The sequence below is a fragment of the Ovis canadensis genome, chromosome 14 (genome assembly GCF_042477335.2).
Source record: "Ovis canadensis isolate MfBH-ARS-UI-01 breed Bighorn chromosome 14, ARS-UI_OviCan_v2, whole genome shotgun sequence".
Classification (NCBI taxonomy): Eukaryota; Metazoa; Chordata; class Mammalia; order Artiodactyla; family Bovidae; genus Ovis; species Ovis canadensis.
The window spans coordinates 56,689,029-56,703,765 of record NC_091258.1 but is presented as its reverse complement, the minus strand read 5'-3'; the positions used below and the strand labels follow the sequence as shown (position 1 = coordinate 56,703,765).

At 46.8% G+C, this 14,737-nt stretch overlaps 1 protein-coding gene across 1 annotated transcript in view; it reads right to left on the bottom strand.

Annotated features, from left to right (window-relative positions):
* Positions 1-14,737, bottom strand: part of WDR88 (WD repeat domain 88) — a 50,020-nt gene that overhangs the window by 23,424 nt on the left and 11,859 nt on the right. Inside the window, exons 3-6 of the mRNA XM_069552402.1 lie at positions 10,088-10,176; positions 8,748-8,811; positions 4,044-4,182; positions 973-1,102 (exon numbers count right to left, since the gene is read on the bottom strand). Coding sequence (XP_069408503.1) covers positions 973-1,102; positions 4,044-4,182; positions 8,748-8,811; positions 10,088-10,176 — 422 coding nt within the window. The remainder of the gene's footprint in view (positions 1-972; positions 1,103-4,043; positions 4,183-8,747; positions 8,812-10,087; positions 10,177-14,737) is intronic.

Sequence of the window (14,737 nt, the reverse complement as noted above, 5' to 3'; positions counted from 1 at the left end):
CTGACCCCAGCATCCACAGAAGCCAGTCTCAGTAACAGAGCTGGGGCTGAGTGGCCGCCATGCATTCTACGCTAAGGACTTCCGTCTGTTGTCTCCTTCACACCCCACCGGGGCTCAGTTTGCAGGTGAGGAAACTAAGGTCAAAGGTCACTCAGGATGGGACCCTGCACACTCTTAAGCCCTGGCCAGACACCCACGGGAAAGCCTGGCGCAGGCCAGCAGGGCTCATAATTGAGCCAAGTGGGCAGGATGACACATCCCGAGGCCATGAGTCCGGGTCCCGTTAGGGAGGGCTGCCCACACAGCTGGTGCTGGTGGCCACAAACGGAGCGAGCAGACCTTCTTGTTTTGCAGGAGATGCTGGAAACCCACATGTGGGGAGGCAGGGGGCACTCAGCACCATGTTTTCCAGTGTTGGCTCACACTGCAACAAATGCATCTGAGGCCCGTCCCAGCCCACAGGCCACAACTACAGTAAGTCCCCTACGGAGGATTAATTTCTGTTCTGAGAGTGTGTTCATAAGTGCAATTTGTTTCTAAGCCCAACAAAGCTGGCCTAGGTACCCAGCTAACCCAATCAGCTATATAGTACTGCCTTACAATACTTTTCACACAAATTATATGTACAGGAAAAACAAGCACCAAAAATAAGACAGTTCCTATTACAGAACCTTGAAAAGAACAGTAGCACAGTACAACAGCTGGCGTACAGGGGCTGGCTCAGACGTTCACGTCTTTGAAAGCTCGCAACTTGAAGGTTCCGATGTAGAGGACTTACTGGAGTGGTTTCCCCTTGCTCGCCTGTGCCCTTCCCATTCTCCATCTCCAGCCTCCTCGCAGCACCACAGCGGACCACAGCTGGAGACGCCCCGCGTCCACGCCAGCTGGGGAGCTGAAGGTGCACAGGCTGAACCCAGGAGGGTGTGAACCCCGCCCACCTCCCTGTCGCAGCATGCTGCCCGGCCTCCTCACTTGGTGATGGTGAGCAGCGTGGTCTGTGACGTCACGTCCCAGATCTTGATGCTCCTGTCAAACGAGACGGAAGCCACCCTCTGGCTGTCGGGGTCAAAGCAGCAGGCGGTGAGCGACATCATGTGATGATCTGAGGCACAGGGAAAGTGACTTGATACTGGGCCACATGCTCCTGGGACACTGAGGTTGCTCCGCCAGACAGCGACAGTATAACAGAAACACAATTCTGGTTTTCACAAGGGAGGGACTCTTCACTTGCATAATCATTTCCTGAATGCCTGCTGTATACCAGGCCTCGAGCCAGGAGCTCTGCCTTCTTCCCCCTCAGAGGTCACAGGCAGACACCTCTGAGCAGGCAACAACCTGCAGCCAATGTCACAGCTCCAAACCAACGGAAGGAAACCTGGCCCAGCCCTGAGAGATCGCTAAAAGCTATGGAGGGAAACAGGAAAGGAAGAGTGCTCTAGGCAGAAGGAACAGGGTGTGCCAAGGCTTGACATGACACAGCGTGAAGGAGCATGGTGAGCAGACAGGGCTTAGAGTGTGAGGAGAGAGACTACGAGAAGACACATCAAGGGAAAAATGCAAGCTGTGTGGCAGACACACATCATGGCTCCATGGTGATAAAAATAAACATTAAATGTATGTGGGAAGTAGTACTGTGTGTGTGTGTTTGCACATACACACACTCACGGGAAGACCCCCCAGCAATGTACTGTTAATGATAGGTACCTAAATAGATGAACCTATTTGCAAGGCAGGAACAGACACAGACGTAGAGAATGGACTGTGGACACAGTGGGGCAGGGGAGGGTGGAATGAACTGGGAGAGTAGCTCTTACACAGATACACTACCATGTGTAAAATAGTTAATGGGAAGCTGCTGTGTAGCACAGGGGGCTCTGCTCAGCGCTGTGCCGCTGCTGCTGCCAAGTCGCTTCAGTCGTGTCCGACTCTGTGCGACCCCATAGACGGCAGCCCACCAGGCTCCCCCGTCCCTGGGACTCTCCAGGCAAGAACACTGGAGTGGGTTGCCATTTCCTTCTCCAATGCAGGAAAGTGAAAGTGAAGTCACTCAGTCATGTCTGACTCCTAGCGACCCCATAGATGGCAGCCCACCAGGCTCCCACGTCCCTGGGACTCTCCAGGCAAGAGGACTGGAGTGGGGTGCCATCGCCTTCTCCACTCAAGTGCTCTGTGATGACCTAAAAGGGTGAGATGGGGGTGGGAGGGAGGCTCAAGAGGGAGTGGATATATGTAAACATACAGCTGATTCACTTTGTTGTAGAGCTGAAACTAACACAGCATTGAAAAGCAGTTATACTCCAGTTTAAAAAAAAAATACTATCTCACAGTACAATTTTAAAAACACTTTTTCCATTGAACTTAAGGGATATAAAAATTCAAATCAGAAGAAATACTGTAGAAGACTAGAAGAAATAAATTATAAACAAAGTTCTTTAAATTAAAAATAATCATAATAATAGGTCCCTCCAGGCTTCCCTTGTAGCTCAGTCAGTAAAGAATCTGCCTGCAATGCAGGAAACCTGGGTTCAATTCCTGGGTAGGGAAGATTCCCTGGAGAAGGAAATGGCAACCCACTCCAGTATTCTTGCCTAGAGAATCCCATGGACATAGGAGCCTGGCAGGCTACAGTCCATGGGGTCACAAGAGTCGGACACAACTTAGCATCTAAACCACCACCACCACTGGGGAGAAGACAGGCCGGCACAGCAGTCGTGTCTGACTCTGTGACGCTATGGACTATCGCCACCAGACTCCTCTGTCCATGGGGATTTTCCAGGCAAGAATTTCTGGAGTGGGTTGCCATTTCTTCCTCCAGGGGATCTTCCTGACCAGGGATCAAACTCATGTCTCCTGCATTTGAAAACAGATTTTTTTTTTTTTTTTTTACCACTTTAGCCACTGGGGAAGCCCACTGCTTACACACTTTCAATTTTTTTTCCAATGATTATGTATGCTTTTATTTTTTCTTCTGAGTTAACTGTTAACTCACATGCAGTTCTAAGGACTCCTTCAGAGAGACCCTGTATGCCTGTCACTCAGTTCCCCCAATGGTAACCTCTTACACAATGATTGCACAGGATCACAACCAGGAAATTGACATTTGATCACTGTTTTTTTCAAGAGTTGCCATTCTAGTCTTTTTAATTATCTGAATTTGTTTTTTTATATGTGATAATTGATAGTAATAAAATTGCTAATCATCACTATTATAAAACACTAGAATAAATATGTGTGTTATTAATTATCAAGGATTATTATTTTTATGGGCTTCCCTGGTGACTCAGCAGTAAAGAATGAGGAATGTGGGAAAATATACATAAAATGTTAAGAAGCCTGGAAAGAAAGAAAGTGAAGTTGCTCAGTAGTGTCCAACTCTTTGTGACTTTATGGACTGTAGCCTACTGGGCTCCTCCATCCATGGGATTTTTCAGGCAAGAATACTGAAGTGGGTTGCCATGTCCTTCTCCAGGAGATCCTTCTAACCCAGGGATCGAACCTGGGTCTCCTACATTGCAGGCAGACTACCATCTGAGCCACCAGGCAAGTCAAGACGCTTGGGTCTTCATTCAATAAACGATGGGCTTTAAATGTCCATGTGAAGCTGGAGCAGAACAATGTTTCGTTATTTATAAGCAGGAGACTGAGTGAAAAAGCCTTAACCAGTCTTGATTTTAATTGCCCATGTGTTTATCCATCAGGGCTTTCCTGATAGCTTAGTTGGTAAAGAATCCACCTGCACTGCGGGAGACCTAGGTGCAATCCCTGGGTTGGGAAGATCCCCTGGAGAAGGGAAAGGCTACCCACACCAGTATTCTGGCCTGGAGAACTTGGGTTCTACCCACTCCAGTATTCTAGCCTGGGTCACAAAGAGTTGGACATAACTGAGAGACTTTCACTTCACTTTTATCCATCAATGTCCCATCTTTGATGACATCGTTCACAGCATTGTTGATTTACCAAATAAAACAATAAAGTCACTGTCATTCAAGTGACAAGTTGCTGTTATCATAATAGAACAGAGCAGGGAGCCCACGCAAACTCACCTTTGATGCAGGACACAGTGGTGGAGTCTTTCGCATCTATTATAAAGATTCCATTATCCACATCCAAGCCCAGGACCACGTATTTACCATCAGGGGAGAACTTAGCGGAGACTATGAAGGTTTCATGACTGAGCTTCCACTGAAATAGGGCAACAATCAAAAGGTTTCTCTCTAGCCCAGCGTTCCAGCAGGACTTTCTGAAATATTCTATCTATGCACTGTTCAATATGCCAGCCACTGGCCACGTGTGGCCACTGAGTTCTTGTAATAGACTAGTGTGAACAAGGAACTGAATGTTTATTTAGTTTTCATGAATTAATTTTTAATTAATACATGTAATTAATGTGTGTCCAGGAGAGATGAACAAGGATAGGGGGCACCTAGCAGAACTGGCAGCAAGGTTCTAGTAATGGCCAACTTGACTCTTGTTCAGTTTGCTAAACAAGTCTGCCTGGAGGACGAGGCTCTACAGTCCCAGCCCCTCAGGACAGAGAGCTACTCATTCTCTCTGTATGTTTTAAATTATGGAAAGGAAAGGAAAATCTCTCTGTATGTTATAAATTATGGTATTGCTGTTGTGAAGCTTTTAAAATATGCTCCCCAATTCGTTGACAGTCCTCTCTCCACAGAAGTGAATGTTACTTAGTCATGTCTGACTCTTTGCGACCCCATGGACTGCAGCCCAGCCGGCTACTCTGTCCATGGAATTCTCCAGGCAAGAATAGTAGAGTGGGTGGCCATTACCTTATCCAAAGAAATCTTCCCATTCCAGCAATCAAACCTGGGACTCTGGGAATGTAGGCAGATTCTTTACCATCTGAGCCACCAGGGAAGCCCAAGGTGGAGTCTAATTACTCACCCCGAGGGTGTGAGCTCAACTCAGTGAGTTGCTTCTTTGGATACAATATAGCAAAAGTGATAGTCTCTGACTCAGTTCAGTTCAGTGGCACACTCTTTGCGACCCCATGAATCGCAGCACACCAGGCCTCCCTGTCCACCACCAACTCCCGGAGTCCATCCAAACTCATGTCCATTGAGTGGGTGATGCCATCCAGTCATCTCATCCTCTGTCATGCCCTTCTCCTCCTGCCCCCAATCCCTCCCAGCATCAGGGTCTTTTCCAAAGAGTCAACTCTTAGCATCAGGTGGCCAAAGTATTGGGAATTTCAGCTTCAGCATCAGTCCTTCCAATGAACACCCAGGACTGATCTCCTTTAGGATGGACTGGTTGGATCTTCTTGCAGTCCAAGGGACTGTCATATCAGAAACCAGGGCTTTCTCCAAAGAAAACATATAGATGATCAACAGGCACATGCAAAAATGTTCAACATCTCTAATCACTGCTGCTGCTGCTGCTGCTGCTGCTGCTGCTACAGCCCACCAGGCTCCGCTGTCCCTGGGATTCTCCAGGCAAGAACACTGGGTTGCCATTTCCTTCTCCAGTGCATGAAAGTGAAAAGTGAAAGTGAGGTTGCTCAGTCGTGCCCAACTGAGAAATGCAAATCAAAACTATAATAAGCTATCACCTCACACCATTCAGAATGGTCATCATCAAAAAGTCTACAAATAATAAATGCTAGAGAGGGTATGGAGAAAAGGGACCCCTCCTACATTGTGGGTGGGAATATAATTTGGTGCAGCCACTACAGAGAACAGTATGAAGGTTCCTTAAAAAACTAAAACTAGAGCTACCCTATAATCCAGCAATCCCACTCCTGGGTGGAATTTCATCTGCAAAAGATGAAAATTCTAATTCAAAACGATGTATGTGGGACTCCCCTGGTGGTCCAGTGGTTAAGAATCCACCTTCCAATGCAAGGGATGTGGGTTTGATCCCTGGTCGAGGAACTAAGACCCCACGTGCCACAGAGCAACTAAGCCTGCACACCACAGGTACCAAGCCCACACATTCTGGAGACTGTGCACCACAACGAAAGATCCTGCATGACACAACAAAGACTCTGTATGCAGCAACTAAGACCCAACACACCAAACAGACAGACAACAAAAAGATCCATGCACCCCCATGATCACAGCAGAACTGTCCGCAATAGCCGTGACATGAACGCAACTAAAGGCTCACTGATAGATGAAGAGATTAAAAAAGAGATATGGTATGTATGTAAAACGGAACACTGCTCAGCCATAAAAAAGAATGAATTATTGCCAGTTGCAGCAACATGGAGGACCTAGAGATTATTAATACCATACTAAGTGAAATAAGTCAGAGCAAGACAAATACCATATGATATCACTTATTGTGGAATCTTAACAAAATGATACAAAAGAACTCATTTACAAAACAGAAATAGACTCACAGACATAGAAAACAAGCTTATCTTTACCAAAGGGGAAAGTGGGGGTGGGATAATATCCTATAATGGAAAAGAATCTGAAAAAGAATATACGTGTTTATATTCATAAATATACACACTTATAATGTACACATATATACACACACATGCACACAAATACACGTCTGAATCACTTTGCCATATGCCTGAAACCCTGTAAACCAGCTATAACCACAAAAATTTTCTTAAAAAAGAAGGAAACCAGGGTTTCCTCCTGCCATCTCTTGAATCGTTTGCTCTGAGGGAGTAAACCGCCATGTCCTGAGGACACTCAAGCAACCCTGTGGAGGGACTTGGGTGCAGAGGAACCGAGGGCTCCTGCAAACAGCCATCTTGGAAGGAGACCCTCAGCCTCAGTGAGCCTTCAAAAGACTATAGCCCCAGATGACACCCTAACCATGACCTCACCAGAAACCTAAGTCAGAACCACTGGCTAACCTGCTCCAAAAGTTCTGCCACGAAATTCTGCAAGGACTTCATGGTGCTCCAGGGGTTGAAAATCTACCTTCTAGTGCAGGGAACACAGGTTCAGTCCCTGGATTGGGAAGACCCCCATGCTGAGGGGCAACTAAGCCCAAGCACCACAACTACTGAGCCTGTGCTCTGGAGCCTGTGTTCTGCAACAAGAGAAGCCGCCACGATGAGAAGCCCACACACCACAACCAAGAGCAGCCCCGCTCGCTGCAACGAGAGAAAGCTCATGTGCAGCAAGGAAGACCCAGTGCAGCCAAAATGTGTTAATTGTTTTAGAAAAAAGAAACTCTGCATGGCAATAAATGCTTGTTGTTTGAAAATAAGTTCTAGAATAGTTAGTCAAGCAGCAGTGGATCACTAACTCAGCCCTATAGATGGCAAGTGGCATGGACATCCTGTGCAACAAAAATAATAAAAGCACTAAACAAGTTTACCAAAGAGAAGGCAAGGGACTTCTCAGGTGGTCCAGTGGCTAAGACTTCTCACTCTCAATGCAGGCAGCCTGGGTTTGATCGCTGGTCAGGGAACTAGAGGCCGCATGCCACAACTAAAGATTCCACATGCTGCAACTAAGACCTGGGGCAGCCAAATAAATAAACATTTAAAAAATAAAAATAAAAACATCCCGAGGAGAGTTTTTTAAAAAGAAGAGAAGGAGAAAGAGGCTAGAGACAAGAGCAGGATGTTTCTGTTAAATGAAATAAGCATTTGGGAAAATGCTAAAAGTCAGGAGTAATCAATGATCGTATTTAATGACAGTGTTGTCAGCAGAACACGTCATGTTGTCATGCTTGCCTGTGTTCATATGTAACATGTGTACAGGAAAAGAGACACCAAGATGTTAACTGTAACACTATTTTTTTTACACTTGGTTTCTCTTTCTAAAAATGTTTCACAACGAAAATAAATTGATCTTTGCACTAAAAAGAAAGTTTTTTGTTTTTGTTTTTAAGGAGAGAACAGAGGAGAAAGGGAAAAAGGGAGAAGAGAGGTGACAAGAAGCTGCCTGGAGTGGGGGGAGGGCAGTGGGGATGGGGCAGGACACCCTGCGGAGCGCCTGAGCAGACTCAAGGCTGCCTGGACACCAGGCAGGAGACAGGGGGATCCTGTACCCACTGGATGGATGGATGGATGGTGGCCCCTTCTTAGATGGAGAACAGACTAGGAACCAGTGGCCTTGTCCTTTGTCCACGTGGCCTTCATCCCATGGCCTCAGCTCTACTTCCGGCCCCCAACAAAAGCCAACATCCCACAAGGGAGGGTCTCTTTTCCCACACAGTTCTCTCAGTCTTTAATGCCACCCTCCCTACCCTCTGCGCCACCTCTACTTCTTCCCTTATACCCATCCTCCCAATCCCTGAAGCAGAACCCTCCTCTGCCCGCTTCAGATAGCTTCCCTTCCCTGAAGCCCACCATCCATCACGTTGGGTCCCTAAGAAAATTTTCCTTTCCTGGAAGATTGGCTACTCTTCCCAATCCATGACCAGCTCAAGGCCACCTAAGGCCCAGCAAAGAACCTGTGTTGTAGGCAGGGAAGGAGAGGGTGAGATGAACTGAGAGAGCAGAATCAACATATATATATATACACACACACACTACCACCTGTAAAACAAAAGCTGTCAGGAAACTGCTGTATAGCACAGAAATCTCAGCTCGGTGCTCTGTGATCACCTAAAGGAGTGTGATGTGATGGGCAGGGGCAGTGGGAGGAAGGCTCAAGAGCAAGAGGATATATGTTTACACAGAGCTGATTCACATCACTGTACAGCAGAAACTAACACAATATTGTAAAGCAATTATACTCCAATTAAAAAATTTAAAAAAAACCAGAAGACCCTCGTGCTGTGACGTCTCCACCAGGGCAGAGCATACATACCAGCAGCTTGCCTGTTTCAAGGTCCCAAGCCCTCACTGTTTTGTCATAAGATGCTGCAATGATTCTGGAAAGAAAATGACCAGAGTCTTAACAACCCAGACTATTACGCCTGCGGTTTCTAAGAAAGATCAAATATTTAACAGAAAGTTTCTACAGTTTAGGACCAAGATTGCAAAAAAAAAAAAACACAAAAAACCTTGAATCTTTCTAAAGATATTTCATGAGGCCCCTGGAGAACTGGGGGTTCTCAGTGAAAACAGAGAGATCCTAACACAGAAGGCACCGTGACACCATTCTCTTCCTTAATCCTTTAATTGGCCACCCAAATATGTCCTTTTCTATCTAGGGCATTAAAGGTATCATTTCTTCTGTTCTGTAATTGACTTCTTTTAGAAGGATAGCTACAACTCACAAGGATCAATCATTTCTTCCACTGATTTCACATCTTTTTTTTTTTTTTTAAACAGGAAAAGACTGTCATAGCTCATTTCATCCTGAATGTTTTCTTGTACATTTACACTATTAGGCTGGCTAAAGAGTTCATACAGATTTTCCCATAAGATGTTATGGAAAAGCCCTAATGAATTTTTTGGCCAACCCAGTAATATAAGTGTACCCTTGTCTTCTTATATGGCATGTTTCAGTGACAACGTGTCCTCTACGTGAGAGAGATTCCCATGAAGCTTACCCTGGAGTAGGAAATGACAACCCACTCCAATATCCTTGCCTGGAAAAAGAGGAGCCTGGCTGGCTACAGTCCATGGGGTCTCAAAGAGTCAGACACGCCTGAGAGAATGAGCATGTACATGAAGCTTACATTCCCCCACGCGTTTTCACTAGTAGATTAATTTTGTAGTTGCTGCTCAGGGAAAAGCAAATCCATTTTAAAACAAATCCCCTTTCAAAGGCTCATCTCACATCTGTGTGAAGCGTGAATGCAAATGCACCCCAGGGTGGCTTCCCAAACTGACTCTCCCCAGGTGACAGCTCAGGCTTTTCTTCCGGGCCCCGGTTTCCTCCTGTGACATGAGGGCCTGCCCTGAATCGCTACTGAACCTTGCAGCTGCCCCGGCCCACAGGCGTGACTGCGGGAAAGAAACTCCATGAAGAACATTCAGACTGGCTTCAGTCACAGTACATTTCGTCTTTTCGGCACTTTAAATTTTCAGAGTCACCACATCTACTTGGTTCTCACAGCAAAAGATGGAAACCATGAGACCAATATATGCGAGTGTAAGGTCAGGTGTTTGCTGAAAAGACAGTGAAGGGCCCCTGGCATGCTGTGTGTGGGCCTGCCCTTCCCTCTCACCTTCCTGACCAGTCAAATGAGGGCAAGTCACCTTCTGCTGTCAGCCGTGATGCTGCATTCTAAAACAGGACCTTCGGGCATCGGCTCAAAATCCCGAACAATGGATCCATCCATAGCATCCTGGATCAGCAGGAGAGAGCGGGAGAGGGTCAGAGGTCACTAGAGTGTCAGCCGAAGCAGTGAGCCGAGTTCAGCATCAACCCTAAGCTTGTCTGAGTACCCACGGTCCTATGACTCTTCCCCCAGCTCAGAAGGGTGAAAAGACTTCCCCACCACTCCCAGAGCAAGAAGGCCACCGTCACCATCCCCAGGAAACTCCCCCTCCATCCCACAGTGGCCCATGGGAACGGGCCACTCTGAAGGCAAAGCTGCAAACAGGTAATATTCTCGTTCTCTCCTGGCCAAAGAGGCTTCACAGAATCTAGCAAGATCTTTCAAGAACTTTCTAAAAATTCCCACCGTTTGACCCAGCAATTCTATTTTGGGGTGGGGCAGTGGGGGTGCTGCGGGGACAGTCTTCCCTAAGGAAATAATCTAAATTGTGGTCAAAGACTTGTGCACAAAAAAGGTTCATCAACAACCTTACGGTTGCCAGGGGGGAAGAGTCGGGGGAAGAGATAGTTAAGGAGTTTGGGATCAATGTGTACACACTGCTACATTTAAGATGGATAACTAACAAGGTCCTATTGTATAGCACAGGGAACTCTGCTCAGTGTTATGTGGCAGCCTAGATGGGAGGGGAGTTTGGGGCAGAATGGATACATGTATATTATGTGTATGGCTGAGTCCCTTTGCTGTCCACCTGAAACTATCACAACATTGTTAATTGACTATACTCCAAATGAAAAGTTTAATGAAAAAGGTTCGTCTTGTGTTTTAGGAACAGACAGCAAACTCACCGGCAGCAGTCTGTGTCCACCTAAAGGAGGCAGTTAAAAAAAACTCTAAGACACCCAACAGTGGGACCCAGGCAACTGTTACCACACTGAAGGGAGATAACTGGAGAATATGACGAGGACAAGGTAGGGTAATAGCTGGCAATATGATGGGAACAATGAGGGCACCAACGTGAAAGGTGCTTGAGTGACAGAAATAAAAATGCTTTCAATAAATGCGGAGACTTCCCTGATGGGCCAGTGGTTAAGATTTCACCTTCCAGTTCATGGGGTGCAGGTTCAATCCCTGGTCAGGGAGCTACGATCCCACAGGCATCGTGGCCAAAAAACCAAAACAAAAACAACAGTGTAACAAACTCAATAAAGACTTTTAAAATGGTCCACATCAAAAAAATCTTTGAAAAAAAAAATGTGTCCACAACTTTTCAGGATAAGCCGAGGCGGAATGTCCCCTTGAAACAAATGCTATTAGCAAGACAATGAATTTCTACAAAGACCCTGCATTGTTATGTGAAATTATGGTGCCTGGTTGGGAGAGCTTTTGGCCTGACCAGACCAGGCCTGGGACAATTCTCCCTGATATGCAGAGACCAATTCACATTAAGACCACAAGCCTGCTAGGAGGCAGACCCCCTGACACAGGGGTCCCCAGGACCACCCTGACGATTGATGATTCTCCAGGATTCATAGGACTCAGAATACAGGCATGCTCACAGCTAAGATTTACACCAGCCAAAGGACACAAAGCAAAATCAGCAAAGGGAAGGGCACCTGGGGTGAGGTCCAGAGAAAACCAGGCACTGCTTCCAAGAGTCTCTCCCTAGTAGCATGGAAACATATACACTACGATATGTAAAATAGATAGCCAATGGGAATTAGCTGTGTGACTCAGGGAACTCAACAGGGGCTCTGTAACAACCTAGAGGGGTGGGGAGGGGTGGGAGGTGGGAAGGAGGTTCAAGAGGGAGGAGACATATGTATACCTATGGCTGATTCGTGTTGATGAATGGCCAATGCAATATTGTAAAGCAATTATCCTTCAAATAAAAATAAATAAATCTTGAAAAAAGAGTCCCCGTGGGTAGCATGGGATGTGCTCAGTTCCTTCAGCAACCAGTCATAACAACACATGTCAGATGCTGTCTTCTAGGGAGGTGCACCTGAGCCTCAGGACCCAGATTTTTACTGGGGTCTGGTCACAGAGGCATCACCCACATGGGTTGCACAGTCTAGACACAGCAAGCCCCCTGGATCACCTAGGGAAAGATTCATGATTGTAGGACATTGTTTGCCAGTGAAGTTCCCAGATGCCAGCCAAGGCCAACCTTGCCAGCGGGTCTCTGCAGGGACAGCAGGCCACCTGCGCAAACTCTTTTCTGCACAGATCCAGTCCCTCAACCCCTGTTCCATGAGACTCTAAACAGCTGGGTCCTTAATCAAAGCCCCCTGGCAGGAAGAGATCCCAAAGAGGAACTCATGGGGGCAGGACACATCCAGGATGGAGGCTTAGCTCATGAGCCTCATGACTTGGGAAGAAATGATTGGCTCTGATGGCCAGTGATCCAGCCTCCCTGGATGGTGTGTTACTCTAGAAAAAAATATGTGTCTGGGGGCTTCCCATGTGGCTCAGCTGGTAAAGAATCTGCCTGCAATGCGGGATATTTGGGTTTGATTCCTGGGTTGGGAAGATCCCTGGAGAAGGGAAAGGCTACCCACTCCAGTATTCTGGCCTGGAGAATTCCATAGACTGTATAGTCCATGGGGTTGACAAAAAAAAAATGTGTCTAGGAACTAAAAAAATGATCACTGTGGGTCCTGAGGATGAGGCCCATTGCAGTCTGTGGCCTTAGCCCTGAGCCAGCTAACGGCAGCACTAGAACAGAATGAGGTCTATGGGGCTGCACAGGTTCAGTGCTCGATAGTGCCACCATATGGCCAAGAGGGAAAATAGCAACCGCAGACTGATAACCCTCTTGGAAAATGAGCACTGCCATGAATTACTTGGCAGGAGAGCTACATGGCAACAGAGCCAGATGTTGCCAGTGAATTCCAAAGACAGTGGAAATGTCTATGTTTTGTACTGAATGTTTCTTGAAATAACTGGGCCATTGGCTAGGGGTATGGGAAAACAAATAGAGACAGTTACCCCTTCACTTGACGTTTGGGACTAGGAACTCTTTCTGTGGATTCAGATAATTTAAGTTGGTTGGTTGGACTTTGAATGAATGCTGAGAAAGTAGTTCTAATAAAGGAGGTGAGACCGTATTTGTAGCCCATGTTTACTGTCGTTATATGAAGAGTTTTACTGTGTGGTCTCAATTTCATAAATATGTGTACACATGTTCAAACAGGAAAAGGAAACTACAACCTTTTCACGTCAGTTTACTCACAGTTCATGGAATGATTTTTTTCTTTGTGTTTTTGTGTCTTTTGGTGATAAAGCCATCTTACCTTCATAATATGAGAAAGACTAGCAAAGTGGTTTTTTCTATAACGACTGAAAAGAGATGTACCGTACTAGAGGATGATTGGGTGTAAGACAAGGATAATTTTTCCCCCACTTCTTCATACATTGATGGACTTTCTAAATCATTCACAATGATCTTCAGCTAGGAGAAAGGGAGCTTTTTTAAAGCTTAAGCCAGGGGACTTCCCTGGTGGATCAATGGTTAAGACTCCGCACCCCCAATGCATGGGGCCCAGGTTTGATCACTGGTCAGGGAACTAGATCCCACCTGCTGCAACTAAAACCTGGTGCAGGCAAATAAATAAATAAATAAAAGGCTAAGCTAGATGTTTGGGTTTGTGGTAGGTTTGAGAGGAAAAAGTGATGAGAGTAGGGGAGAGAAGAAAGAGGCAAGGAGACTTTTTCCAAAGATACCTCCCAGGCAAAGGCCTGGGGAAATTCAGGGAGCATGTAACCACCCAGGGTCAAATATCTGGTAGGTCCCTAATGTGGGGCTCCCATTAAGGGAGGCTGCATGGTAATGACTTGTCACCCCCCTGAGGGAGGGCTCGCCCAAGAACTGTAACTGGGGCAGGGAGAGCCACAGGAGGAGACAGGAGCAGAGACAAAGATGGAGAAAAGTGAGCCAGGAGGAGCAAAGAGGACCCACTGGAGGGGCAGCCAGGGCAGGGAGACCAGAGAACTGGGTGATTTTGCAACTAGGCGTGAAGGTATGAAGGAGGGCAGGGGGTGGAGAGGGAGCAACTGGAGAAGGTGGCACAAAGTGGTAGGGCTGTGAGCAAGTCAGGGATGGAGGGGGTTTGGACAGGTTGAGGTGACTGCATCCTGGAAGGAGCATGGAGTAGGCAGGAAGCAAGGGCAGTGAGGCTGCTGTCGGGAGTCAGGGATGTCTCGATGGATGGTCCCTAATACTGGGACAACCAGAAAAAACAGGCAGACTTTCCCTTAGAGAGAGAGAAACCCTTTGGCCAAAATAGACAGAAACCGCTGTGAGTCTTTCCACTGACTCAAAAGGTGAGAAGAACACGAGAACAATCTGAAGATGGTAAAGCAAAATGCACACTTAGATAGTCACCAACCTCCCTCCCCATAGGTGATGACAATCAGCAGAAGCCCCCTTGCTTCCAGGCCTTCTCAGTCATCCTAGAGGACCAAGAAAGGGCCTGGGGTTCCCAGAGGAACCAGTGGCTTTCCCAGCAAGAACATCATGGGGCTGGGTGGAGGGGGTGGTGGATGAGGGCCACAGAAGAGAAGGAAGTGGATGTCTGTAGGGACCTGGAATGGGCCAGGCAGGCCCCAGCTCTCAGCTGATCCTGAG